The 26,896-nt window shown below is 51.9% G+C and overlaps 1 protein-coding gene across 3 annotated transcripts in view; it reads left to right on the forward strand.

Moving 5' to 3' along the window:
- Positions 1-26,896, forward strand: part of GRB10 (growth factor receptor bound protein 10) — a 215,468-nt gene that overhangs the window by 163,992 nt on the left and 24,580 nt on the right. For all 3 annotated transcript variants that reach the window (XM_068973463.1, XM_068973464.1, XM_068973465.1), the window contains 6 exons: positions 10,137-10,293; positions 16,970-17,085; positions 18,103-18,171; positions 20,315-20,452; positions 21,940-22,050; positions 23,653-23,751. In XM_068973463.1, the coding sequence (XP_068829564.1) occupies positions 10,137-10,293; positions 16,970-17,085; positions 18,103-18,171; positions 20,315-20,452; positions 21,940-22,050; positions 23,653-23,751 (690 nt within the window). The remainder of the gene's footprint in view (positions 1-10,136; positions 10,294-16,969; positions 17,086-18,102; positions 18,172-20,314; positions 20,453-21,939; positions 22,051-23,652; positions 23,752-26,896) is intronic.

Genomic DNA, 26,896 nt, shown 5'->3' on the forward strand with positions numbered 1-26,896 from the left:
ACTCCCGCCCTGTTGTTCTGCGTTTGTCAGTCGGCCTTCAGCCGTGAGGATGAGCAGCGCTTCTCTCCCAGCTGTGTCTGGGTGTGTGATTATTTGTCTTAAGAGCAGGTTAATTGTTATTGGATTCCATGACTCATGGCCACTGCAGTCCTTGTTTGGTTTGACCTCACATTGTCCCAGTGATGTGGGGCCATCCCGGGCCCTGGATTATGTTCAGCAGCAATCGTGCCTCAGCTTACAGATGATAGTAGTCCCCCCCGACACACACACACCACTTGTGACAATCAGAGATATCTCAGATGTGGCCAAATGTGCCTCGGTGGGGGCATGGGGGGGTGTCCAGCCTCCGTCAGGAACCACTCAGGAAGGGAAGGGGTACCGCTTTCTCTACTACATTTTAAGATTCGTAAGAGAAAATGTGGGTTCAGTTCTTCAAGTAGATTAGCCAGGAAAAGTCTTCAAATTTGCTCTGTTTCTCCTGTGGCTTTCTTTATCCTTCTTTTTCCATGAGGAATAGAACTTGTACAAAAGTAGAATAGTGGTGAACCCCACATGCCCCCCACCCAGACCCCACAACTGTCAAACCACACCCCCTTATATATTATATTGTTTTGACCCAAATTCCAGCCATCATATCGTTTATCTATAAATCTTTTAGTCTATTTCTATAAAAGATCCAGACTGTTTTCTTAACAATACTTAATACCATTAATACACAATACCATTGTGACACCTAATTCCTTAATCTCACTTTTGAAAAACTTTGTACTTATGTAGGAATTGCATTTACACTACACATCTGTAACCCTAGTGCCATGAATTCCCTTACAAGACACTGCCACCCCAGGGAAGGGCTTGGCTGTGGGAGTTTGCTCCTTCAGGGGCTCTGATCCACACTGAAAAACCCACTCCCAGGCCACCTTGCAAGTTTCAGCACCACATTCATGCCTCAGGGCTGCCTGCGCCCAGCAGAGCTAGAGAGAGAACCCAGTCAGCAGACCCCTTACAGGTCATCTCGCCAACCCCTGCTCTGGGCACAGCACAGCCTTCACCGCCCCCAGGATGGACGGACCATGATAGGAGCCTCTTTTCTCAAGGACCATCACTGCCTCTCATCGTGGGCTTCAGCTGCTTGAAATACAGTGCAAACTTCGAATTCTTGGATTTTCAACTGATTAGACTAGAAACAGTTGAAAACCCCATAGAAGTCTCTGAGCTTAGCAGAAGCCCAGGGTGAGCTTCCTGCCAAGTGCTCCCCCTTCCTCAATTGGTGCTGTGGACAGTCTCTGTCCTGCAGCCGGTGGGGAGGGGGGATCTTTAGGCACATGATGCCCCAGGAGGAGGAGTCGAGAGGCGTGTGTCTGGAATGAGCGTATATGGAGCATTTGCTCTGGGCAGTGGCGTTGCGTGCCTATCTGTGAGTGACACCATCAGCCTGTGTAACATCCCTCTCTTTGGGGTTGAGGATGTCGAAGGTCTAGGGTGGGATGGCTCATGCAGGGAGTGGAGAGCAGGAGCTTGAATCCCACGCTGGCAGCTTCTACAGTCTCCGTAATGATGCACTTAGATCACGTGGGGTTGGGGTTGGGGAGCGGGATGCCTTGGACATCAGGAGAGGGGGGCCAGCACCCAGTGCTTGTTTGATGAGTGCTTGCCTAATGGGGGGTGGAGGTTTGGAGATGCTCAGAGGAGGCCTGTGCTTTAAGGAATAGTACGCATTCTGCCAAACACATGTCATCTCCTTTCTCGGAAATATTTCCCCTCTTAGAGGGGGTACTCTGGGAAAATTGACGTCCGGCCATTTATCCTGAGAAAATAATTCATGCCACACTCCAAGACTGATGTAAAGATGTGCCAGGGCGCTCTGTGGGAAGAAGGATCACTGAGAAGCCACTGAGTGGGCAGCCCTGGGACAGCACCGCCTTCCCCACAGCCGTGAGCAGAAATCCCCCGCCAGCGCTAACACACTGGGGAAACACAGTGACCTGGGCACACCATGATGTTGCTGGTGTCACATGAAGCTGGCACCACGACTGTAAAACCTCAGACGCCGTCTGAGCCCGGTGGTGGCCACACATCTATTTATAAACAGCGGTGCAGGGGAAGACGGGAAGGACACCCTCGAGAGCTGTAACTGTGAGCCTGGGCGTTGTCAGCGATGGCCACATTCTTTCCTGTGTCCCGTAATGTGTTTTCCAAACATGTTACAGTGAGACCTGCGAAAAAAGATGAACGTATCTGTGTCCCCTGAATGGCTTGGGTGTGAACGTGGGCGCTTGTCAGCACAAACACGACAGTGCTGTTGTTGCTGGCGCAGGGCTGGTTGCCCAACCGAAAGTTACACTCAGACCAGTCCCTCTGTTATGCATGAGTGTTTGTGTGTGTACATTTGTGTGTATATGCATGTGTGTGTATTTATACAGATATGTGGAGGACAGGGAAGCCTGGCGTGCTGCAGTTCATGCAGCTGCAAAGAATCAGACATGCCCTAGCAGCTGAACACCAACAAAAGTGTGTGTGTCAGGAATCTCCCGTCTGTATGACCCCATCTGCTCCATGTATGTGTATGTGTCAGGAATGTCCCCTCTGTATGACCCCATCTGCTCCTGACTTGGCATATCCTGGAGGCCACCAGCCTTGTCCTTACACAGAGCTCAGAGCATGGGAACACCCGTGTCGCCTGCACCCTGAATGACGTCCTCTCCTGTACGTTGTAAAGCAGCCACCCTCCACAGCTCTCAGGACCGTGGGCAGGCAGGCAGGACGGGGCATCTCTCGGCAGAGACTCGCACACCCCCTGCATGACCCAGAGCCCAGCCGTGGTGCCTAGTCCTGGAAGCTTGCGGGGAGGGGAGGCTTGTAGATGAGAATGGCTTGGCGCAGGGCTGCAGAGTCACAGCAGGTCGCTGCGGTGGAGTGGAAGGGAAGCCTCAGCTGCGCTCTGACCCTCAGGAAGAAGGGAGGCAGGTATGGCAGGCAGTGGGTAGTGCTTCCCCGGGTGAATAGGCAGTCAGAGCAGCAAGCCAGGCCAGGCCCCAGGCGCTCTGCAGAGAAAGAGATGTGAACAGACGCTCCCAGGACAGCTCAGGACCCTGCTAGTGGGGGCCAGATAGGCCCCGGGAGCAGCCCTGTGCGTGTAAGGACTCTGATGCCCAGAGAAGCGCTGAGAATCTTCTCTCAGCTCCATGGAAGTGGGGCCCATTGGTTCCTCTCTACCTTAACAAAGGAGAATAGGATTTGGGGGAAGAGGGGCGGCGGTGAACCATTTTTGAAGGCTTTATTGAATTTGTTATAATATTGCTTCTGCTGTTTATGTTTTGATTTTTTGCCTTTGAGGCTTGTGAGATCTTAACTCCTTACCAGGGATCACACCCACACCCCCTTCACTGGAAGGCAAAGTCTTAACCACTGGACCACCAGGAAAGTCCCTAGGATGTTTTTTAAACAGCTGTTATTTTTATTTCCTATAAGATACCACTCTGTACAAATTGCTCTTCTCAAAGTAATAGGCTGTATGTATCTATTCTAGGAAACTTGAAAAGAAATACAGGTGAGCCAGTCAAAATTGATTCTTCCAGGTAGTGACTTTGAAGTGCCAGCAGGCAGCCTTGCGCCCTGAAGCTTGCCCACGAGCACCAGGCAACGAGGGTGTCCGTGGGGGGCTCCAGGTCTGTGCTTGACTTCCAGGAACTACTTTGTGAGTTGTTTTTAGAACTTTAATTCCTTTAGAAAGGATTGTGAGGACTTATAATATTTTTAATTGTCTCTGAAACTTGAAATCAGTAGATTATAACGCAGACCCTTGTTTTTTTTAAAGTCCCTTTGGGTCCGTGTTGTTGAACAGAATGATGCTAATGTTGTCGCAGCGTACGGTGGGCTTCAGTTGTCATTCCTTGTGGCTCAAAAGAACATCAGTTTAGAACAGAACTGAAAACAGAAGTCAGTGGAATTACATTCTTTTCACTAAAACAAACCCAGCCCAGCCCTGGCCCTGCCCTAATCTGAAGCACATCTAATTTCATCCACATTTGCTAGGCCGCGCCACATGGGGGCTCTGAGGGCCCCCGGAGTCAGCAGCCTCTGGTGGCTCCCGGGAAGCCTCTTGCAGAGAGAAAGGCAGTCAGCAGAGGCCCTGCTTCAGACCTGGGCCCCAGTGGACCCGTCTCCTCCCTCTGGGAGAGCGGCCCTCCCCGCCTGCGGCTTCTACCCTGTGTCTGGGTGGGAGAGAGGGATCCTGACCTTGGAGGGAGTTCGTGTGGGGCCCCACTGTGGCCTCTGCTGTGCTCAGGACTGTACCTGCCACTGCCCAGGCGCCACTGGCTTTGCTGTTTTCCCTCCTCACAAGCCCGGCCAGACCAGGGTTTCCCCCACACCTCCCAACCCCATCACCCACTCTTCCCTCCCTTTCGATATTTTTTAAATTGAAATATAGTTAGTTCACAATATGTTGGTTTCATTTATACAACAAACTGATTCATCTTGTCTGGAGAATCCCATGGACAGAGGAGCCTGGCAGGCTGCAGTCCCGAGGGTGGCCCAGAGATGGAAACCACTGAAGCGACTTAGCACACAGAGAGCACGTGTGGATGTATCTCCTTGCTCAGATCTTGTCCACTGTAGTTTATTACGCGACACTGTATACTGTCCCCTGTGCTGCACAGTAGGACCTTGCTGTTGATGTCTCATACGTAGTACTCTGTATCTGCTACCCCCAGACTTCTAATTAGTCCACCCCTCCCTTTCACCTCTGGTAACCAAAAGTTTTCTTTGTCTGTGAGTCTGTTTCTGTTTTGTAGACGAGTTCATTTGTATCATTTCTTTAGATTCCACATATAAGTTGCATCATATGATATTTCTCTGTCTCTACCTTACTTCCCTCAGCAATCTCCAGGTCCATCCATGTTGCCGCAGATGGCGTTATTTCACACTTTTTCATGGCTGAGTAGAATTCCATTGTATCTATGTACCACAGCTTCTTTATCCGTTTCTCTGTCGATGGATACTTAGGTTGTTTCATGTGAAGAGTACTGCTGTGAACACTGGGGTGCACGTGTCTTTCCAAATTAGAGTTCTCATCTTTTCTGAATACGCGCCCAGGGCTGGGATTGCAGGATGACGTGGCAGCTCTTCTTAGACGTTTTTAGGAACATCCATTCTGTCCTCCACAGTGGCTGTGTGAGTTTACAGTCCCACCCACAGCACAGCAGCATTCTCTTCTCTCCACGTCGTCTCCTTTGTTAGTTGTCTCTAGACTTTCTGAGCTTGGCCATTCTGACCCATGTGAGGTGGTCCCTCACTGTGGTTTTGATTCACATTTCTGTAATCGGTAGTGGTGCTGAGCAACTTCTAGTGTGGCTTCCCTTTCGACATTGATCTTCCCACCTGGATGCCCCCTGGTGGCCCTTGGATACAGCCTGGCTTCTCCCTAAGGGTTTACCCACAGGATTTACAGGAGGCTTCGGGAGTTAATGAGAAGCCCAGCTTACACCCTCACTTTGAAAATGTATTTAAGCAGGACCCAGAGGGCTTTTGAACTGAGGAGAAAGTTGGATGATAAAGAACTGAGACAAGCGCTGAGCTCAGACGCAGCAGGCTCTCTGGGTCCTGTGCCCAGGATGGCCTATCTACTCGGCTCAGCCCTAGCACTGAGAGCCCTCCGACCCCCCAGGGATGCCCTGCACCTCGGCCGACCCTGAGACAAAGGGTTGAGAGGCCTCCGCTTGCCGTTTTCATGGGTTGGTCTCTGCCAGTGTCAAGAGTCTGCAGGATTCAGACAAGACTCCGACCTGCAAGGCCCCAGCAGGAAATGTTTGGTCCCCGAAGCAGAAATAACGGCGGCAGGAGGGAGGTGTCCCTCCGTCTGTCTGCCTGTTGGAGGCCGTGGACATGATGTATCTTCAACCCCAGCTCTTCTTAAACTCCTTCCTGCACATTTGCACAGATCCAAGCTCTTGCTCCCCTCTCTGCACAGCGAATGCAGCAAAGGTGTCAACAGAGCTGCAGGAAAAACAGAACCTCTGTTCCCACGTCAAGGCTTTTAGGACGGGCTGCGGCACCAAGCCAGTCAGAGGACTGCGTGTGGCACAGCCTTCCTCCCCCCGTGAACCCTGAGCTGGAGGAGTCTCAAGCTGTTGACGTAATTATCCCTCTCTAATGGTATTTTTTAATTCAAAGCTTATTTATTTTTATCATTTATACAGCAAGAAAGCAATACAGTCCAGGAATTTATTACAAATTTCAGAATCGGAATTCCACCATGCAGACGGCATACGTTCTCATGTTTTCTAAGTTTATAAGGAGGTGTTACGTTGAACATGATTTGCTCTTTTTTTAGTTTTTTGGTGTTTAAAAAATAGTTTTACGTTAGATAGTTTATATACTAGGATATAGTTGATTTACAGTGTGTTCATTGCAAGTGATTCAGTTAATGCATATACATAGATCTATTCTAGGCTTCCCTGGTGGCTTAGATGGTAAAGAATCTGCCTGCAATGTGGGAGACCTGGGTTTGATCCCTGGGTTGGGAAGATCTCCTGGAGAAGGAAATGGCAACCCACTGCAGTATTCTTGGCTGGAGAATTCCATGGACAGAGGAGCCTGGCGGGCTACAGTCCATGGGGTCACAGAGAGTCAAACATGACTGAGCAACTAACACTTTCATTTTCATATCTAGTCTTTTTTCAGATTCTTTTCCCATATAGGTGATTCTGTAATAAATGGCAGTTTTGTCTTTAAACGCAATTAGCTACTTAATTTCCTTTGCAGTGCAAAGACGGAGGATTCAGCAGTTGGCTTTTCCGAGTTACTGCTCCCACTGAATCTCAGTGATCATGAGGTCTGCTGTCTTCTTTGCAAACCGGAGTCAGTCATGGCTGTCCGGGTCTAGTCCCCCGCCTCGCCTGTGTCTCAGGCCTTCAGCGAGCTCCTGCCTTGTCCCCAGCTCCCCAGCGCATGTGAGGGCACTCTGGGGGTAGGCAAAGGGGGCTGGGAGCTTTTCAGAAGAGGCTCCCGTTAGCCCCAGCCAGGCTGACCCCATGAGGCTGCTGCCAGATCCCCTCTTTACAGGCACAGAGAGGCCAGGCCAGCCAAGTCCCCATGGCTAGTTGCTGCTGAGGCCAGATTGCAGTGGGTCTGATTCTCCCCAGAACCCCTACCTCAGGCAGGGGGGTCATGAATGATGCTTCCCCTTCCATCACTGGGGTCACAGAGCCAGGGAGTGACCAGGCCAGACTGGCGCTGCTGGTCTGTGCTCTGAGTCCCGTCCCCTCAACCACCTCACAGGACCCAGATCCGTGTGTTCCCCAAACAGGTTTACCCTGAAGCCCTGTGTCCCCTCGGGGTCGATCTCATCCTGGCTGAACTGAGTTAGTGGAGTGGAGGCCTTGGCAAGCTAACGAGAAAGAAGCTCCTGCATCCCGCCCTCACAGGACCATGAGCATCTCACTCGGGACCTTAGCCCGCTCCCCGGCATCCCTCAGCCCAGGCCTGCTGCACCAAAGGCTGAGATGGACGACTCTCACTTGTTTCCAGAATGAGCCCGGCCCTGCCCCGTTGCTGACTGCAGGGGTGGTGGGCACAGGGCAAGACGCCCCTTCTGGAGCTGCTGGCTTTAGAGGCTGGCAGTTCCAACAGCACCTTCGTCTGTGCGTTGGTTGGTTACAGTCTCCTCTCGAGCTCGCCACGCTCCCTGGGTGAGACTGTGGGTGTGTATGGTGGCTTCCTTGGCTTTCTGCCTTGGGGCCTGTTTAATCTGGTCAGCAGGCCCTGGTGACTTTGGCGAGATAACTGGATGGCGCTGTGTCGGGGCGGAGCTGAGGTCCTGTCCTGGCCGCCTGTAACCCTTGTGTCTGTCTGTGTCACAGGCTGCAGCCTGCCTGCCCCACCCCCAGCAGGCCCCTGGCTCTGGGGATCTGAAAGCTGGGGACGTGGCCATATGACCAAGCACATCTTAGACTTTAATACTCGGTCTATATTTAGGCCTCTGGGGGCACGGTCTTGGAGCAAAGGGAAATGAAGAAAGAGTTTAAAGGAAAGTGCAGTGGGACTGAAAAGAAGATTTAAAAGCTGCTGCTCTGGCTGATTTGGGCAGGAAGACACTTGGAGAGAGACAGGAAACACACTTCAACCTAATTTAAACTTCCTAGAGAAGATAATATTCGTTGTAATCACAGATAAGTTCACTTAGAAACTTAGGAAAGAAGGAAAATTAGGAACATGCTGATTTGGGTATTTGTATGTTTGCAGTGCTGTGGAAGATTTATATATTTATAATTTACATATTTATGATTATGTACTTATGTAATTAGCATATATATCAATTGTATGAATTCTTTTTCTAGGTTTGTTTTTCTTTTGTATTAATGTATTTGTTCTTACGGAGTTTTTGCCTGTACACCAGAGACATGTTTTCTTTGTGAAAATTCCATTTTGTTTTCATAAACTCAGTCATGTTATCTGTATTTGAATATTTACTTGGTTTTGGAGAAGTAGGACTGTCATTCAGTGAAACGTCAGTTCCAGAAAAGACATGCAGTGGGTTTCATTTAAGATGAATGTGAGTTATAAGCAGGCTCCTGAGTCCTGACCCGCCCCCACCAGGTTGAACGGCTGGTGGAGAGAGCTCAGTCCCTGGGGTGGTCCTGTCTGCCCTCTGGCTCTGAGACTCTAAGTCTGCTGTGGACAGTTCTCAGGGGAACACACCCTCCCTGTGGACTTCATGTTAGCAACTCACCGTCTCCTGTGAGACTCCTCGCGGTGGAGAGAAATGTTCAAATTCTGCACTTAATCAAAACTCGAGAAAAAGGACTTGGAGCGGGGAGGGAGGGAGTGGAGCCAACTCCTCAGGACCAGCTGACATTCGGGCCACAGAAAGCTCCAGCTCCAAACTTGCAAGTGATAGCATGCCTTGCAGGGCTCAAGGTTGCTGAGAGATTTGGCAGCCAGGCCTGAGTTCAGAGAACACACGTGCTCGGGCCAAGCATCCTGCCTGGGCATCATGACCGTGGGGAGGAGTGAGCGGGCGTTTTGCTGGAGCACTGGTCTGAGCCTCGTGTTGTTGTCCTGTTGTCATCACCTCCACCTCGGGCGGGAGCACTGAGTAGTGGAGCGATTGCATCAGGCCCAGGCAAGGCCCTGATTGGTCTGCCCCGCGTGGCTTAATTCACGAGCTAGAGGACCGAGCCAAAGGCAGCCTTGTAGCAGCTGCCCTGCTGCCCAGAGACAGCCTGCCCACCAGGCCTCTGTCGGTGGGTTGGTGCCCGGAGTGGGGGTCCTGCCTGCCAGGGACAGTGGGAAAGGCTGGGGATACACTCCCCTTCAAGACACAGTCTTGATTTAAAATGCCATCTTGTTCCTCTGACTGCTTTTTCCATGCTGTTGAGGTAAGATTGTTTTAAGCGTCTCATGTTTCCTCTCAAGGCTACACCCCTACTGATTTTGCAGTTGGGACAGAGAAAATGTTTGGTCTCTGAATTTTTGCTTGGCCATTCCCCTGTCTGGGAGCTGCCATAGGCCATGGCTTTGAACAGCTCTTGGGAAACAAAGCTGGCTTGGAATTTTGTAGGGGGAGGACCAAAGAGTTTGGGGACTGCCCTTTTCAGTTGTTTGAGTTTCGGCGTATTCATGTTCCTTTTCTCATCTTCTTCCTGAGCTACAGTGAGCATGAGGTGGGTAGGGAATGACGGGAGGAGACAGTGGGTGCTGCCTGCGGCACTGGGGACGCTTGAAAGGGAGAGCAGCTGGAGTCACCCAGAGTTAGGGATTCCTGCGGGGCGTCTCTTGCTTTCAGTTGGTTCAGCTGTAAACTGTCCCACCCCAAGACCACCAGCAGCATTAAAAGGAAATCTGGGACTTCCTGAGACAGACCACGGAAAAGCAGCTCGTACATTGGTTTGGCCATATGTCCTGGAGGTCTCTTGGGTGTTTTCAGAGCCTGTGTTGGAATCCTATCTGTCCTGTGCATCTGCAGGGGATAAGAGGGGAGTGTTGATGGGTGCAGCCTGTGGTCACCTGCTGGAAAACCAATAATACATGTTGGAGTGCTGTCATCTATAATTTTCCCCTAGTGTGTTGTATCAGTGTTTATCTCTGAAGACCCGAAGTTGTTCATCTGGAAGTGTCATATTCTTGTGTTGCAGGATGTTAAAGTCTTCAGTGAAGACGGGACAAGCAAAGTGGTGGAGATTCTGGCAGACATGACGGCCAGGGACCTGTGCCAGCTGCTGGTTTACAGAAGTCACTGTGTGGACGACAACAGCTGGGCGCTGGTGGAGCACCACCCACACCTGGGATTAGGTGGGGAGCCGGTCTGGGTGGGGGCAGCTCTGGGAGGGGGCAGCTCCAGGTGGGAGAGCAGCTTCAGGAGGGGGGCAGGTCTGAGTGGGGGCAGCTCTGGGCAGGGGGCAGCTCCAGGAGGGGGGCAGGTCTGGGTGGGGGCAGCTCTGGGCGAGGGGCAGCTCTGGGCGGGGGCAGCTCCAGGAGGGGGAGCAGCTTCAGAAGGGGGGTGCAGCTCCAGGAGGGGGGCAGGTCTGGGTGGGGGTAGCTCTGGGTAGGGGCAGCTCCAGGAGGGGGAGCAGCTCTGGGTGGGGGCAGCTCCAGGAGGGGGAGCAGGTCTGGGTGGGGGGCAGCACCAGGTGTGGGAGCAGCTCTGGGTGGTGAGCAGCTCCAGGATGGGGAGCAGCTCTGGGCAGGGGCAGCTTCAGGAGGGGTAGCAGCTCCAGGATGGGGAGCAGCTCTGGGCAGGAGCAGCTTCAGGAGGGGGAGCAGCTCCAGAAGTGGAAGCAGCTCTAGGAGGGGGAGCAGGTCCAGGTGGGGGCAGCTCCAGGCTGGGGAGCAGCTCTGGGACGGGGAGCAGCTCCGGGTGGGGAGCAGCAGTGGGTACTCAGGGTGCTGCCGGGTGAAGGCCACCACCAGCAGATGCCCGACTGTCACTGCAGTGTCCCTGCCAGTGGAGCAGGTGGTTTATCTGTGCTCCTGCTGCTTCTCCTCTTCTAAATTCTCTCTTTCCTCGCTCGTGGCCCTCTCCCTTCTGGTGCTTCCGGAATCTCACTCTTGGATGTTTGGAGCAGTAATTCTCAAGGGCTAGAACACAGTAGGAAGGAGGGTCCCTCTGGTCCAGCAGGAGGACTGGCTGTGAGAGGCCCGGGGCTTGCGGCACACCTGTGCTCTGGGGAGTCAGCCAGAGGTGCCCTGGAAGATTCCGGCATCGCTTTGCAGAGCCGTTCCTTCACCAGATGGGGTTGGGGAGCCGTGGTGACAGCCTGCAGGAAGGCACAGGGAGGCCCCCAGGAGTCAAGGGGGCAATGTCATCTAAGTTTGAGTTTCCCACAGTGTCTCTGGGTATTTGAGAGAGCAAGAGATTATTTTGAAATGTGTACTATTTACAGAACCTATTAAAAGTTTGAGGTTTGTTTGTTTGGTGGCTTATTTCAGGTAAAGAAGCTTTTCAAACTTTCATTTAATTTTTTATTGGATAATGTATGGTGCTTCTAAAATCACAGGCAAGTATTTAAAACCAGAATTTTCTGTATGTAAGTCAGCTCTATTTTCTTTCCATGTCTTGAAGGAGAGAAAAACTGCACAGCTTGGAAACTTCTTCCCATAGTTGAAAGTCTTTCTTATAACCTTTTAGAACAATTAATAAATTGAAATTAAACCTAGGTCTGGAATATTCCTTTCACTAACTGGCATTTGTGCAACTCATATTATACAATCTAAGCCTACGTAATACGAGGTACATTTGAGTTGGCACTGCTTGAGGTCACGTGTTCTGGCTCCGCTGTGCTGTCAGACAGACGGTGTGCGGTTTAAAGTAAGCGCTAAGCACTTCTGACTTCTTTCCTGTCACTGCGGATGTGCAGTGCACTTGTGTGTCATCTGAGGCTTTTTCCTTGGTCCGCAGCAACCTTTTACCGGGTACATTCAGCGGTGCTCAATGAGCAACTGACTGGAAGCTCCAGTGTGAGACATCGCCCTAGTGGTCTGATAGGGCCACCCAAGGCATCTGCTGACACACAAGTAAATTTGGAAACTAGATAGTGTCGGAGCCCTGCCGTTTGTATGTGCGCACACGGGCACACACATGTATATATGGACATATATACATATGCATGTACGCATGTGCGTATATATCCATATACATGTGTACAGAGATACATAGAGAATTAATGTTAAAGATGTATCTGCATAATTAGATCCAAATATAATGAATATCGTTGAAAGACTATGCAAGAGTCTGGCCACTTCTAATTTACAAGGAACTATGAAAGCATCTTCAGCAGATATTCTAATACATGACTGTCACTGTCCACAGAGAATGTGTGCAGTGGATGCAGACAGACAGAACATTGTCACATACAAGGCCTGCTTGAGAAATTGTTATTCCAGTATTTCTTCTCGTAGCACCTGCTATAACATCATATAGTGGAGACATGATGTGTGTTAATCCCTGGGAGATGATTCATCACATGAAGAAAATTTATTCTGAGGGAATAAGAAATGAATTGCACATACACAGTAGTCTCAGGGACGTGATCCTCACAAGTTTCATTCTTTATTCTTTCTCTGATTCACAGATGGATTGACATACTCCCCTCTAGGGAACAGCAGTTCATTATAGCCAAGTAGAAAGGGGGAACAAAGAAGGAGAGGAGCCAGTAAAATCATAAACATGACAAAGAATATTTGGATCCTGTTTGACAAAAAGAAGTCAGTGAGCTGAATTACAGACACAAAAAGTCCCCTCAGAAGCTTCCTCCTCACTTTCTCCCACTGGCTCCTTTTTCGTGAGCAGTGAGCGGGCCCGTGGTCCTAGTGACTAGGTTCTGTAGATGTTTCAGCATCTGGGGAAACCTCCCACTGTCCGCAAAAAGCTTATCCATTCCCGTCCCTGTGTCTGCCCTGCCTGTTCTTCTCTTTGTGATCTAAGCCTGTCATTTTCTTTCTGATCTGTTGTTCTTTAGGTGAAAGTCTGATTCTTTCTATTTATCCACCAGCGCTTAATGGTCAGACACCCAGTAGTGGGAAGAGCAAGGTCCGGCAGCCTGTTTCAAGCTTTCCACGGGGCAGGGTTGCGGGAGCACCTTTCAGAGCAGCCTGGGTGTTTCGGCATAACTCCCCTTGCGTGGGGTGTTCTCTGTGCTAGGTGGTGTTCTTGTGTTCCCCAGACCCCCGGCACACGCATCTGCGACCTCTTGCCCCACCATTCTCAGGGCAGAGCCACCAGCCCCATCTCCCCGGTCACTGACTCTCTCTCCAAAAGGTCACACTCTTGTCAAGTGTATGTCGGGAATGCTCCTGGAACCTGCATGTGTACAGGGCTGGTGGCTCAGGCCAAAGGGAGATGATGCGTGCAGGTCCCTCAGGCAAGTGGTTGAGTCAATGTGTAGCCTCAGAATTTGAGCATTTCCAGCCACAATTACTGTGCCAGTCTTTGCAGCTAAGCTATGATAACCGTAACAGTACTAAGCTTTTTCACACTCAGAAACGAGTGATGATTTAGGGGATGTGGGACAGTTACTTCCTTTCCATTAGTCAGAGACCATGCATACGTGTGGGCTCTCCAGCCTCTGAGGGTGCCCTCAGCAGAGCATCATGCTCACAGAGGCACAGGCCCAGGGGCAGCTGCCGGCGTGAGTGGGCGACGTCTTGGCTGGGGGGACCCTCCCTGCCCTCCCCCTGAACTGGACTTGTGGCCACAGCCAGGTACGACGCCCCTCCTGGTGCTGCTGTCGGCTCCTACAGTGCTCGTCCTGTGGCACTTTGGCATAAAGGCTGGGGCAGAGCCCTGAGTGGTCAGTGGTCTTAGGTGACTGTGTCACGTGTTTCCTGATTTGGGTTTGTTCCTGGTCAGATGAGAAGGGTACAGCAGCCGCGCTTTGGAAGGCCCAGTGCATCCAGACCCCGACATCTGCACGTGCAGACAGCGGTCGTGGGAGAAGCAGCTGCCCACCCTCAGCCCTGACGCTCACAGATGCCTTTGCAGGCTGATCCTCATCTCTATCTCTGTGTCTGTTACATCTCAAAGGCACCAAATGACACCCTTTCCCCACTGAAGGATACACCTAGCAGGAAGCTGCTTGTTGGGCAGATCTAGACAGCAGGATGTTTTCTGGGGGCATGTTTTGCTTCTCACAGCTCCGCATAGCCAGGCGATCCCCTGGGCAACTGGTCAGTGCTCTGATCTGTGCCATGCGGGCTGTGCTGATCTGAGGGGCTGCGGGGGTCAGCGAAGGGGGATGCTGACACCTCCTAGTGCGGTTGGCTGGGCCCTGGGTCTGCCAGCCCCGCCCCACCCGCTGGGGCTGCCTGGGTTTCTGCAGAGGAGTCCTGTGTCCACTGCATGGCCACAGAAGTAAAATAAGCTTTTTTTTTAAAAAAAGAATTGAAGTTTAGTTGATTTACAGTATTGTATTAATTTGTGCTGTACAGCAGAGTGACTCAGTCCTACACACACATATATATTCTTTTTTGCATTCTTTTCCATTCTGGTTTGTCGCAGGCCCTGTGCTGTACAGTAGGACCTTGTTCACCCATCCTGTATATAACAGTTTGCATCTGCTAATTCCAGCCTTCCAGTCCTTCCCTCCCCCTGGCAACCACAAGTCTGCTCTCTGTGTCTGGGAGTCTGTCTCTGCTTCATAGATTTGTTCATTTGTGTTGCGGTTTAGAGTCCACGTAGAAGTGGTATCGTATGGTGTTTGTCTTTCTCCTTCTGACTCACTTCACTTGATACGGTAATCTCTGGGTCCATCCATTTTGCTGGAAGCGGCGTTATTTCGTCTCGCTTTTATGGCTGAGTGGTATTCCATTGTATATGTGCCCACGTCTTCTTTGCCCATTCCTCTGTCAGTGGACTTTTAAGTTGTTTCTGTGTCTGGGCCTTGTGGAGTCAGCAGAGTGACCCTGGGCGGAGAAGCAGCTGCTGCGGGGACCCTTGGCAGTCTGCTTACGCTGCTGTGTGCAGCTCTCCCAGGGTTGCTGGGCCGGGAGGAGAGGAGCCTGCCTGGGACGTGGCGTCTGGGTGCCCCGTGCAGCTGGTAGCTCCTGTCCGGAGGACCAGATCGTTGCCGCCTGCTCTTTTATTTCTCCTTATTCTACCTGTTACGTGTGTGTGTGAGTCACTCAGTCACGTCCAACTCTTTGCAACCCCGTGGGCTCCTCTGTCCGTGCAATTCTCCAAGCAGGAATACTAGAGTGAGCTGCCATTTCCTTCTCCGTATTTTACCTGATGAAAAAGCCTTAAATCTATAAACCAACCATCATCAGGCTATTGGGTTGTAGTAGTTTTCCCCTCATAACGACAGAAATATTTTTCTCTGAATTAAAGTCTTCAGGAAAGTCATGAGTTTGTTCTAAATGGAAGACAGGTGCTAATTCCTATTTTGGTGGTGGTGGCATCTATTTTTATTTTATTCTGTTTGCTGACCCCTGTCTCGGTGGCAGATGGAGCTGTTTTAAGCATGCTCGGGCTGCCCCTGGTTCCTCTCTTCTGTCCTGGGGAGACCGCAGGCAGTGCGTGTGGCTCCTGGATTGCTGGCCAGTTCCCCTCACATCTGGGGCCTGTCGATGGGTCAGCGCCAGTGCCCGGTCTGGCCCATACTGAGGTGCCTGAGCTTTCTGTCCATCAGGGGGAGGAAATTCAGGCTTTGAGTATGTCTCTACCAAGGAATCCTGCCCTGATATCAAACCAAGGCTGAGTGTGCTCTGCATGCCATCATACCCGGCTCAGACCAGTGCCCTGGTGACCGTGTCCTTCATGGACAGGAATTCTCCCACGTTCTGAGATGCCTTTGACTCGGAGTGCTGTTGCCCTCCACTTCATCCTTCCCTGAAGATGAGACTTTCTGGGGCTTCCCGGCTGGCAATGTTAACGGAGGTGGGGCTGGGAAGGGCTGACATGGCCCTTTTGGGTCAGCTTCATAGTACCTACTTCCCTACCGTTTTGGCCTCGGTTCACACTCGAAGCTGCCCTGGGTTCCCGCTCGTCATTTATCGCATTAGGGAATGAGGTTAGTTCCCGCCACCCCGTCAGCAGGCTGCGTGTGGACACGTGGTGGGCGCCAGCCACGCAGCAGAGTGGTTCCTTGTGCTCCCCGTGGAACCAGAGCGTTCAGGCTGTGAGGGAGAGCCTACCCCAGGTTGGTGGTGCGGCCAAGTCCTGCGCTGAGGAGTGTGTGTGTGCATGCTTGCATGAGGGCCATGTGATGTGCGTGTCCTTCCCAACAACCCGGTCCAGCTGTGAGAGCGGCTCTAGGATGCGTGTGGTTAGCATGGGCTCTGGCGCTAAGCCAGTTATGGGGACAGGCTGCCTGCTGGTCACGCCCCTGCCCCATGTTCACCCCCAGGTGGCTGAGTTTCTTGCAATCAAAGCCGTACCCTGCCTGGTGCCCCTCTATCTGCCCACCTGTGCATCCTCCGTGCTCAGAGCTCCCCCGCTCTGTCTTTAGGTGTTTTCCCAGTTGTTAGAGTCCCTGTTCTTTTCAAGAGTTGACATTTCTTAATTTAAAGGCAAAATCATTTACAAAGAGTCCTTTTTAGAGATAGTTTTTATTTGGCTGTGCCGGGTCTTAGTTGTGGCACATAGGTCTTAGTTACCCCACACATGTGGGATCTTAGTTCTCTGACCAGGGATTGAACCCACGACCCCTGCATTGTAAAGCAGGGTCTCAACCGCTGGACCACTGGGGAAATCCTGTGAAGAGTCTTTATTGACTCTCTCCTTAAGCTTTGTTGATGCCAAATTGAAAAGAAGTATGCAAAAGCAAGGACTGATCTGAGTTCCTCATACTCTGAGTCCTAAGACCTCTTATGCGCTTGATAACACATTAAAGTGAGATTTCAATTGAGTTTAGCTCTCGGTCTCATCTTCGCCACGATGCTTAAAGAGTGGAAAAGTCGGGTTTTGTATTTGCTTGCGAGGCTGCCTGGAAGGTTCTGCCGGTCTCATCTCCGACAATACTTTCTCCTGCAGAGCGGTGCTTGGAAGACCATGAGCTGGTGGTCCAGGTGGAGAGCACCATGGCAAGTGAAAGTAAATTTTTATTCAGGAAGAATTATGCAAAATACGAGTTTTTCAAAAATCCCATGGTGAGTTTTATCACTTTGGATTTGGGGTTTGGAACTCTGGAAATATTGCAAGTATAAACTACTTGAGTTTCATTGTAGCTGATCACAAAATAACTGACTGAAATGTCGTGGGAGGCAGATGGTTTGAAAATCAGTGTTGCTAGTTAACCCAGCAATACTGGCTGGAAACCGTCTCTCTGATGCATAATTGAATGCCTTTGTTCTGACCAAAGTAACCGTCTCCTTTTCCCAAAAGTAACAGTGGATAAGGAGGTCAGCCTCTAAATGGAGAGAGAGAGCTGGGGTGAGCTTCTTCAGTTATTTTGGAAGTTCTTAGTTCAACTGGAGCAACTTGGTCAAATATTCAGTAAAATAAAAACTCATTACTCTTGGCAAGTAGCAAATATTGCTTTGGGATTATTGGGGGAAGAAGCAGTAGAGAAATCAACATCTGGGTATATTAAGCTGGTTTCTTGGAGTTTTCTATTTTGGGGAGCTGGGGCCCTTGCCTTGTGGGATGTCAGCAGGGGGAACCTCGTACCTGCCGTGGCATGAGCCCCAGTCCTGAGTCACAGCAGCAGTAGCTGCGGGGAGAAGTCCCAGTGCCTACTTCTGGTCCTGATAGTTTAGCTGCTTTTTTATTGAAAAGAAGAGATCTGATAACTGCTTTTGGATAACGCACCAGAAAAGGCTTCTTCACATCCCCGTGCTCATGTCCTGGTTTCAAGAGTTCTTTGTCTTGGGCACCCACCTGTGTCCTTGAGTTAGGGAGTGGGGCAGCCCTCTGCCTGGGTACACTGTGAGGCGTGGGTCAGAGAGGGCATCACAGACTTCAAACTTGATCCTGCGTTTAACAGAAGATGCAGCCTTTCTGAAGTCAGTGTTTCCACTGTGTGATAAATTAAAAGGGCCATCATTTTAAATACAGATTGTCCATAATCGTGCCTAGAGGGATGTTTTTTAGTACTGGCATGTCTGTAAGTAGGTTTTCCCCACTTGGAAGCTAACCTTTACCGTCTTTGTTTTTGCACATCCTAGAATTTCTTCCCAGAACAGATGGTTACGTGGTGCCAGCAGTCCAACGGCAGTCACACCCAGCTTCTGCAGGTACTGGGCAGGAGGAGGCTTCTGCTGGAGTTGTTGCATCATGCTCTCGGGCTGTCCCAGGGGCCTGGTAGAAACTTGGATCGGTTGAGCTCGTCCTCACAAATATGAGCCTTGGCTCCTGTTGGAATTTAGAGTATCCAGGAATACATATTTACTTGGGAAAGCTGTGTGTAGCCAGGCTTCCCAGGTGACGCTACTGGTAAAGAACCCACTTGCCACTGCAGGAGACATGAGCGACTCAGGTTCGATCCCTGGGTGGGGAAGATCCCCTAGAGGAGGGCCTGGCAACCCACTCCAGTATTCTTGCTGGAGAATCCCATGGGCAGAGGAGCCTGGCAGGCTACAGTCCATGAGGTCGCAGAGTTGGACACAACTGAAGTGACTTAGCACGCACACAGCCAGGCTTCCTCAAAACAAGCACTTAGAAACAGGATAGACTGGGAGAGGCCATCGGAGCAGGAGAGTGGGGTAGAGAAGCTGTAGCTCCCATGTCCCCTGCGAGCACCAACCCCATCTCCAAGCACAAGGCCCTGGAAATCGCTACAGCAAGAGTGGGTCCGTCTCATAGCAAAAACTGATCCATGCATGCATGCTAAGTTGCTCAGTCCTGTCCAGCTCTTCGCGACCCCATGGACTGTGGCCCAGCAGGCTCCTCTGTCCACGGGACCCTCCAGGCAGAATACTGGAGTGGGTTGCCATGCCCTTCTCCAGGGGATCTTCCCAACCCAGGGATCAAACCTGCGTCTCTTCAGTCTCTGGCTTTGACAGGTGTGTTCTTTATCACTAGCACCACTTGGGAAGTCCCCAGAACTGATTAGGTTGCTCTAAAATCCTTAAAAAGTTACTTCTTATACTCTAAAAAACCCAACATACCTATCTTCATTGTCTCCTCGCTTCCTAAAGTCTGCTCCTAGTTAAACCTGGCCTTTCCCTCCCCTACTGATGGAGGGGGCCACCAGCCACCTCTCCACACTTACTGCTGACTCATGCTCTTCTAGGAAGTCAGAATATTCCTCTGTGCCCCTAAAAATGTATCTCTTAACAGTGTGTTAAGTGAGAGAATAAACAATTCACTAACGTAACCAGCACTTCCTGCTGCTGCTGCTGCCAAGTCGCTTCAGTCGTGTCCAACTCTGTGCGACCCCAGAGACGGCAGCCCACCAGGCTCCGCCGTCCCTGGGATTCTCCAGGCAAGAACACTGGAGTGGGTTGCCATTTCCTTCTATATAATATGAGAAAGTACTAGAATGTAGTTCCTATAGAATTCTTCTGTGAGCCCTCCCTTTCCTGCTTTATTTCTTCTGCCTCTGGAAGCTGAGAGCCTCCATATTCTGTTCTGGGCCCTCCCACCACAGCATCTGTGTACTCTGGCTAGAGTTGTCCATACTTAGTTATCCTGGTTTATGCACAATGAGGGGCAAATGATTTCTGCATCTTAGTTGCCTGATTTGAAATGATTTGGTGCTTGGTGAGGGGTACAGTGACCTCTGGAGACCCCAGAAGCACTGCCTGGGGAGCAGTGGGACCTGCCCAGCTGGGCTGTCCCACCTGCAGAAGGAGAAATGTCTGTTTCAGTCAGTGGCGGGGACCCACAAGGGTCACCCCAGACCTGGCTCCGGCCCTCTCTTTCCCAAAGAAAGAGGTGCTGCCAGTGGGCGGAGTTAATGGGGACAGTGGGTGTTTGTTTCAGGAGACGGACAGACACAGGACACACAGCTTCACCAGGGGACATGTGGTCAAAGTGACAGCCAGATGGCTTCTCCCAGCCCACGTGCTCCTGATCAGTGCTTCTGGCACTTCTGTTGCCCAAATTCTGAGGATCAGACTGGGATTTCTAAGGAAAAATAGAATAAAGGGCAGGATGCTTAAACATATTGTCTTATTAGGAGATTTATGACTTCTGTTTTTCAGCGTTAAAAAGATCTGTTTGCTTGTGTGTTTAAACACGAATTATATTTTAGGCACCACCCATTTAGATGGGAATTTTAAGACTTTTGAAAGGAAAGATATTTGAAAGCACTCAGTTTAATACAAAAAGAGTATTTTGGTAATTCATAAAATGTTCCAGTGTCAATGACGCTCATAGTATGTCCTCATAATTTCACGTCAGTATTATCTGACTTTTAAAATTTTCTTTCAACAGAATTTCTTAAACTCCAGTAGTTGTCCTGAGGTTCAAGGGTTTTTGCACGTGAAGGAGCTGGGAAGGAAATCGTGGAAGAAGCTGTATGTGTGTTTGCGGAGATCCGGCCTCTATTGCTCCACAAAGGGAGCTTCGAAGGTGAGTTTTAAAGGCCCAACTGCCAGTCACACCAGGCTGGGAGGGTTCCGAGTAAAGGTGCGCACCATGGCCTCCTCCCAGCTCGTGACTTATTAAGCTGAGTGTGTAGCAGCTAAACTCAGAGTTCCTGGTGCACAGGTCTCCCTGGGAAAGCAGGTGATGTCAGACCTGAGGCCCGGGGGCTGTGTGCCCTCCCACCGCCAAGCGGGCCAGCCCGGGCTCCCTCTGTGGGCTGGCAGCAGAGCCTCATGGCTGCCTGAGTCCCTTGGAAGATGCTGACTTAGTGTCTATAATTTGGAAGTTGGTGTCTAGGATCGCCATAAGGATATTCAATAGATGATTGTCACCCGATGCCAATCTAATATATGTTACTGTGGATATTTTATGGAATAAATTGCAGTTTGTGTGTATCCCCAGTGGGAAGAGGAGGTGAGGGATTGAAAATGGCTGCAGGCCTCTGAAGAGAGCTGGGGTGTTGTGGGCTGGCCTTGCTGGGGTCTTTTGGTGTCTTTGCATTTCTGACCTATTTTCCTGTAACATCTGAGGACACCTACCATGGGAGCATACCCAGCTGACCTGGGCCGTGCTTATACCATCCAAGAGCTGCAGTCTCTTCTGTTCCTGCCGGAGAGAGAGGGGAGGGGCTGCGGACGTCAGGGGAGGGTGCTGGCCCAGCATCAGGCTCTGGGAAGTCAGGAGAGAAGGGCCGTGGCCACCAGGGAAAGGGAGGGAGCTGGAGGGAAGGGGCGTGGCCACCAGAGGAGGGGCGTGGCCACCAAGGAAAGGGCGTGAGCTGAAGGGAATGGGCGTGGCCATCAGAGAGGAGGAGCTGGCCACCAGGGGAAGGGGGCGTGAGCTGGAGGGAAGGGGCATGCCACCAGGGAAAGGGCGTGGCCACCAGGGAAAGGGGGCATGGGCTGGAGGGAAGGGTCGTGGCTGCACTCCCTTCCTCTGAGGCTGCAGGTCCTGCTGGGTCACAGGGAGGTCCACTTCCTCATTTCCCAGCTCTGATGTGCGCCTTATGCGTCCTCCTCATTGCTGCTGAGCCCCAGGTCATTTGTCACCTAGAGGAGGAAACAGATGTGGGATGGACAGTTAAGGCACAGGGTGGGACATTTTGCGAGCAGTTGGCCACTGATCACTCAGCATAACAACCGTGGTGGGGGTCTTGCATTTGAGTGTATACTCCTAACCTTGACCATGGTTTGCAGATGTCCTGGTTTCCACTTTGAATATTACCTTATAAGGCGGAATATCAGATACGTTGTATCCATCTGTCTGAATATTGGGAGGTGGGGTTTTTAGCAGGGGCTGGGGGATATGGTTTTAACTTGGTACTTATGTGACACCATGGTTATAACCTGTAGACTGTCAAAGGGGAGAGGTGTTGAGAGCATGCTTAGACTGCCCTCTGCTGACAAGGACAGGAAACACTTGCTCTTGGCTGTGCTAAGTTCCCCCCTATAAACCTGAGCACCTCCCTGCAGGAGCCCAGACACCTGCAGCTGCTGGCCGACCTGGAGGACAGCAGCATCTTCTCCCTGATTGCTGGCAGGAAGCAGTACAGTGCCCCCACAGACTATGGCTTCTGCATAAAGGTACCGCCCACCCTGAGACTCACGGTGAACTTTGAAATTAAACCAGCGACCTCCTCTCTTGGTTGTTACTTTTTAAAAACAACAAACAGTTTCACATTGGATTTATGCATTGGTATAAAAATATTTCATGTGTGCTTTCAGTGTGTCAGTCCTTGAGTAGCGCAGATGCTCAAAGAAAAGCAGAATCCCTGATGCACAATGTCCCATGGCTTAGGGGCGATGGGCCCCGTGGTTTAGGGACCCCCCCAGCCTATCATCTGAGTGGCCTCCAGGGTACTGAGTAAGCTGATGCCTTGTGTGTGGGCTTCCAGTAACCAGGACATTAGTCTAGGGGTGACCACAACTCTGCTTCTCACTGTGCAGGTGTTTGAGGGCGCATGCTCACACATATACTCACCTGCGCACATGTGCATGTACATAACTGCACACGCCTGTGTGAACAAGCACGTGTGGACATATGTGTGCATGCTTATGTGCACACACACACAGTCCTTCCTACTCGGTGAGGTTGTGTTGTCAGTCATCATAATAGAAGAGATTTACTGAATTACCCACTGTGCACCAGACAGTCTGCTGAGGTTTCTACCTCCATCATCTTCCTGGGTCTTCCCAGGTGCTCACAGGGTGGGAACTGCCCAGCCCCGCTGCCCACACGAGGTTGCCAGTGAGCGAGCCCATTGTCCCCCAGCTGGGCTGTCTTCTAAGCTGGAGGAGGAGACAGGGCACAGGGAGCCTATTCTACCCAAAAATACTATTTTTCTGCTTGACTTGGTGAAGTTTCTTTGGTTACAAGTGGTAAGAACTGACCTCAAACCCCCTGAAGGGCGCAGTGCACAGGCGGCTGGTGGAGAGCGGCTCGTGGGGGACTGGAGCCGTCCCCCTTTCCCCGGCCCACGTGCCAGCCCACAGCCCTGCGGCCTCTGCCTCTCCCACTGTATCCGCCACACGCAAGGCTGGCCTTCAACCCTCTTCCACATCCAGGTTCCCGAAGCAGGGAGCTGGGCTAGTCTGACCCCTCAGGGCCCCTCGGGTCTGGGCTTTCTTCCATCACAGCCAGCCCCTGCCCCTGGGTGGGCACCTGCCAGCTCTCCGCTGTCTCTTCTACGGCCACGCTGGTCTCCCTCTCTGGGCCTTTCCACAGCGTCTGTCCTTGGCCTCCACAGCCCTGAGTCTTGGAGGCTCCTCCCTGCTTCAGCTCACCCTGCGGGCCCTTCCCGCAGCTGCCTCTTCCTCAGAGGTGACGGAAGGCACCTCCTTCCAAAACCCATGAGTGGCTGTCCTTCCCAGAACCCACCTTCCCTGCAGGAGCTAGACGCCCCGCTACCCCCACCACCTTGATGGTTTGCTTTCCTGTTTGTCTCCCCCAACACTCACTGTGGGAGGATGGCCGATCACTCAGCCAAGTACTAAGTAACCAACTAGCAGGCCCGGCCTGTGCCCCGCAGAGCCATGAGTGATGCCCAGTGCCCAGGCGCACACACCTGCCCATGCTCCCGTCTCTACCACCTGGTGGGTTGTGCTGCGGGTGGAGCTCTGCTCTGCCCTGAGAGGAAGGGTGGTCCTGACTCACTCTCACACTCACAGGTCTTCCTTCTCCTTTAGCCTAATAGAGTCAGGAACGAGGCTAAGGAGCTGCGCTTGCTCTGTGCCGAGGATGAGCAGAGCCGGACGTGCTGGGTGACAGCCTGCAGGCTCCTCAAGGTGGGTCCCCGTGGTCGCGGGGTGTTTGTGTGTCAACCCACGGTCGCTACATGTATGTCATCCCGAGGTCACTGTGTGGATCATCCCCCGGTCCCTGTGTGTGTCACCCCACGGTCACTATGTGTGCGTGTCAGCCCCGAGGTCACTGTGTGTGTCACCCCACGGTCACTATGTGTGCGTGTCAGCCACAAGGTCACCGTGTGTGCGTGTGTGTGAACCCACGGTCACTACGTGTGCAAGTCAGCCCCGAGGTCACTGTGTGTGTCACCCCACGGTCACTATGTGTGCGTGTCAGCCCCGAGGTCACTGTGTGTGTGAACCCACGGTCACTACGTGTGCAAGTCAGCCCCGAGGTCACTGTGTGTGTGAACCCACGGTCACTATGTGTGCTTGTTAGCCCCAAGGTTAATGTGTGTGCGTCACTGTGGTCACTGTGTGTATGTGTCATCCCGAGGTCATTGTGTGGATTATCCCCCGGTCACTGTGTGTGTGTGTGTGTGTGTGTGTGTGTGTGTGTGATCCTGCAGTCACTCACTGTCTGTCTCTGTATCTGTGTTTGTGGCCCCAAGGTCCCAGTGTGTCTGTATCATCCCCCGGTCACTGTGTGTGTGTGTGTGTGTGTGTGTGTGTGTGTGTGTGTGTGTGTGTCTCCCTGAGGTCCCTGTGTGTCTGTATCATCCCCTGGTCACTGTATGTGTGTGTGTGTGTGTGTGTGTGTGTGTCTCCCTGAGGTCCCTGTGTGTCTGTATCATCCCCTGGTCACTGTATGTGTGTGTGTGTGTGTGTGTGTGTGTGTGTGTGTGTGTCTCCCTGAGGTCCCTGTGTGTCTGTATCATCCCCTGGTCACTGTGTGTGTGTGTGTGTGTGTGTGTGTGTGTGTGTTTGTGTGTGTATCTTCCTGTGTGTGTGTGTGTTTGTGTGTGTGTCTTCCCGAGGTCGCTGTGTGTATTATTCCCCCCGTCCCTGTGTGTGTGTGTGTGTGTGTGTGTGTGTGTGTCTTCCCGAGGTCGCTGTGTGTATTATTCCCCCCGTCCCTGTGTGTGTGTGTGTGTGTGTGTGTGTGTGTCTCTCCCCAAGGTTCCTGTGTGTCTGTATCTTCCCCTGGTCCCTGTGTGTGTGTGTATCATCCCCAGTCACCGTGTGTGCCTGTCAGCGGTCACTGTGTGTGTGCGTGTGTATCATCCCTAGTCACCGTGTGTACGTGTCAGCGGTCACAGTGTGTGTGTGTCAGCAGTCACTCTGTGTGTGTGTGTGTGTGTGTGTGTGTGTGTGTGTGTGTACGTACGTGTGTATCATCCCCAGTTACCGTGTGTGCATTTCAGTGGTCACTGTGTGTGCATGTCAGCAGTCACTGTGTGTGTGTGTATCATTCCCGGTCACTGTGTGTGCGTGTGTGTGTGTGTGTGTATCATCCCCAGTCTCCGTGTGTGCATGTTGGTGGTCACTGTGTGTGTGTGTCACTGGTCACTGTGTGTGTGTGTGTGTGTGTGTGTGTGTGTGTGTGTGTGCGCGTGCGTCACTGGTCACTGAGTGAGACCCCAAGGTCACAGCGTGTGGCAGTGCGCACCTCTCCACGGGTGATGCCTCTCACCCTCCACGCCCCGTCACTGGGCTCTGGGAGTCGACGGTCCTCGCACGTGTTTTCAGTCTCAGAAGCTCCCGCAGAGCCGTTACATCAGCGGAGCCGGAGCCAGTTCCCAACCTGATGCTGGTGGCACTTAGGGCGGGAGCAGGCTGAGCTGTGCTTCGCAGCACATTGAGCAGCCTGCCCTCATGTCTCCCATGAGATGCCAGCAGCACCCCAGCAGCTGAGACGGCCCCAAGTGTCCCCTGGGTGTGGGGAGGGTTGAGAACCACTGCCTTAGAGAAATGGGGAACCAAAGGTCGGGACCAAGGAGTCAGAAGATGGGAGTGGGCTGGGCGCACATAGGTCATCAGGAGCATAATGGTTTCCCTGTTGCAGCATCGCACTTGGGAATTCCGAGTGCCAGGGCCTTGCAGGAGACATGGCGGATCATCTGGCCCCTTACAGGGCCTCGAGGGAAACAGTGTCCCCCGACAGTCATTCGAAAGGAAATGTCTTGCTTGGACCATCTCGTGGGATTGCACCCCACAGTGATTTCACAGAAACGGCCCAGGTGACCTCACATGCCCTATAGAAGTGCAGGGCGGTGCACCGCCATGTAATATGGCACAGAGTGTTCCTCTGCACACACACACCATGTGCTGGAAATTCCTTAGTATAGAAAGTTCTTGTGAGTTACAGGGTAGCTGATAAAACAGACTCGGCCCAAGTCGAGGGCTGGAAGGGACGCGTGTTTGCTTAGCTGCGGCTGCCACGTGCAACCAGTCTCTTGCAGAAGTCCCCAGCCGTCCCTGAGGCTCCTAGCTACTGCAAGACTCTGGGTGGCGTCTCTTGGAGACAGACGAGGGAGGCTGAGCTCTGAGACTCCTGAGAGGCGCTGCAGGCTTCCCGGAGAGGCAGCCAGTGTTCTTCTGTCCCAGAACCTTCCTTGTTTTATTTTTCGTCACTGAGGAAACAGAGAACAGTTAAGATAGAAATGTTACTGTTCTGTAATAGAAGAGGAGGTGCTGTGCTGGTGTCAGACGTCTTACGTCACAGGCTGCTCCCTGACACTGTGCTGTGCTCAGTCATGTCTTCAGAACCCTACAGATAGTAGCCCACCAAGCTCCTCTGTGCATGGGATTCTCCAGGCAAGAGTACTGGAATGGGTTGACATTTCCTCCTCCAGGGATCTTCCCAACCCAGGGATTGAACCCTTGTCTCCTAGGTCTCCTGCATTGGCAGGCACGTTCTTTACCACTCATGCCACCTGGGAAGCCCCCTGATCCCTGACAGTCAGCTCAGTCGCTCAGTCATGTCCAGCTTTTTGTGACCCTATGGACAGCAGCACACCAGGCCTCCCTGTCCATCACAACTCCCGGAGTTACTCAAACTCATGTCCATTGAGTCAATGATGCCTGCCAACCATCTCATCCTCCGTCGTCTCCTCCTCCTGCCCTCAATCTTTTCCAGCATCAGGGTCTTTTCAAATGAGTCAGCTCCTCACATCAGGTGGCCAAAGTATTGGAGTTTCAGCTTCAGCATCAGTGCTTCCAATGAACCCCAGGACTGATCTCCTTT

The sequence above is a fragment of the Capricornis sumatraensis genome, chromosome 5 (assembly GCF_032405125.1).
Source record: "Capricornis sumatraensis isolate serow.1 chromosome 5, serow.2, whole genome shotgun sequence".
Lineage (NCBI taxonomy): Eukaryota > Metazoa > Chordata > Mammalia > Artiodactyla > Bovidae > Capricornis > Capricornis sumatraensis.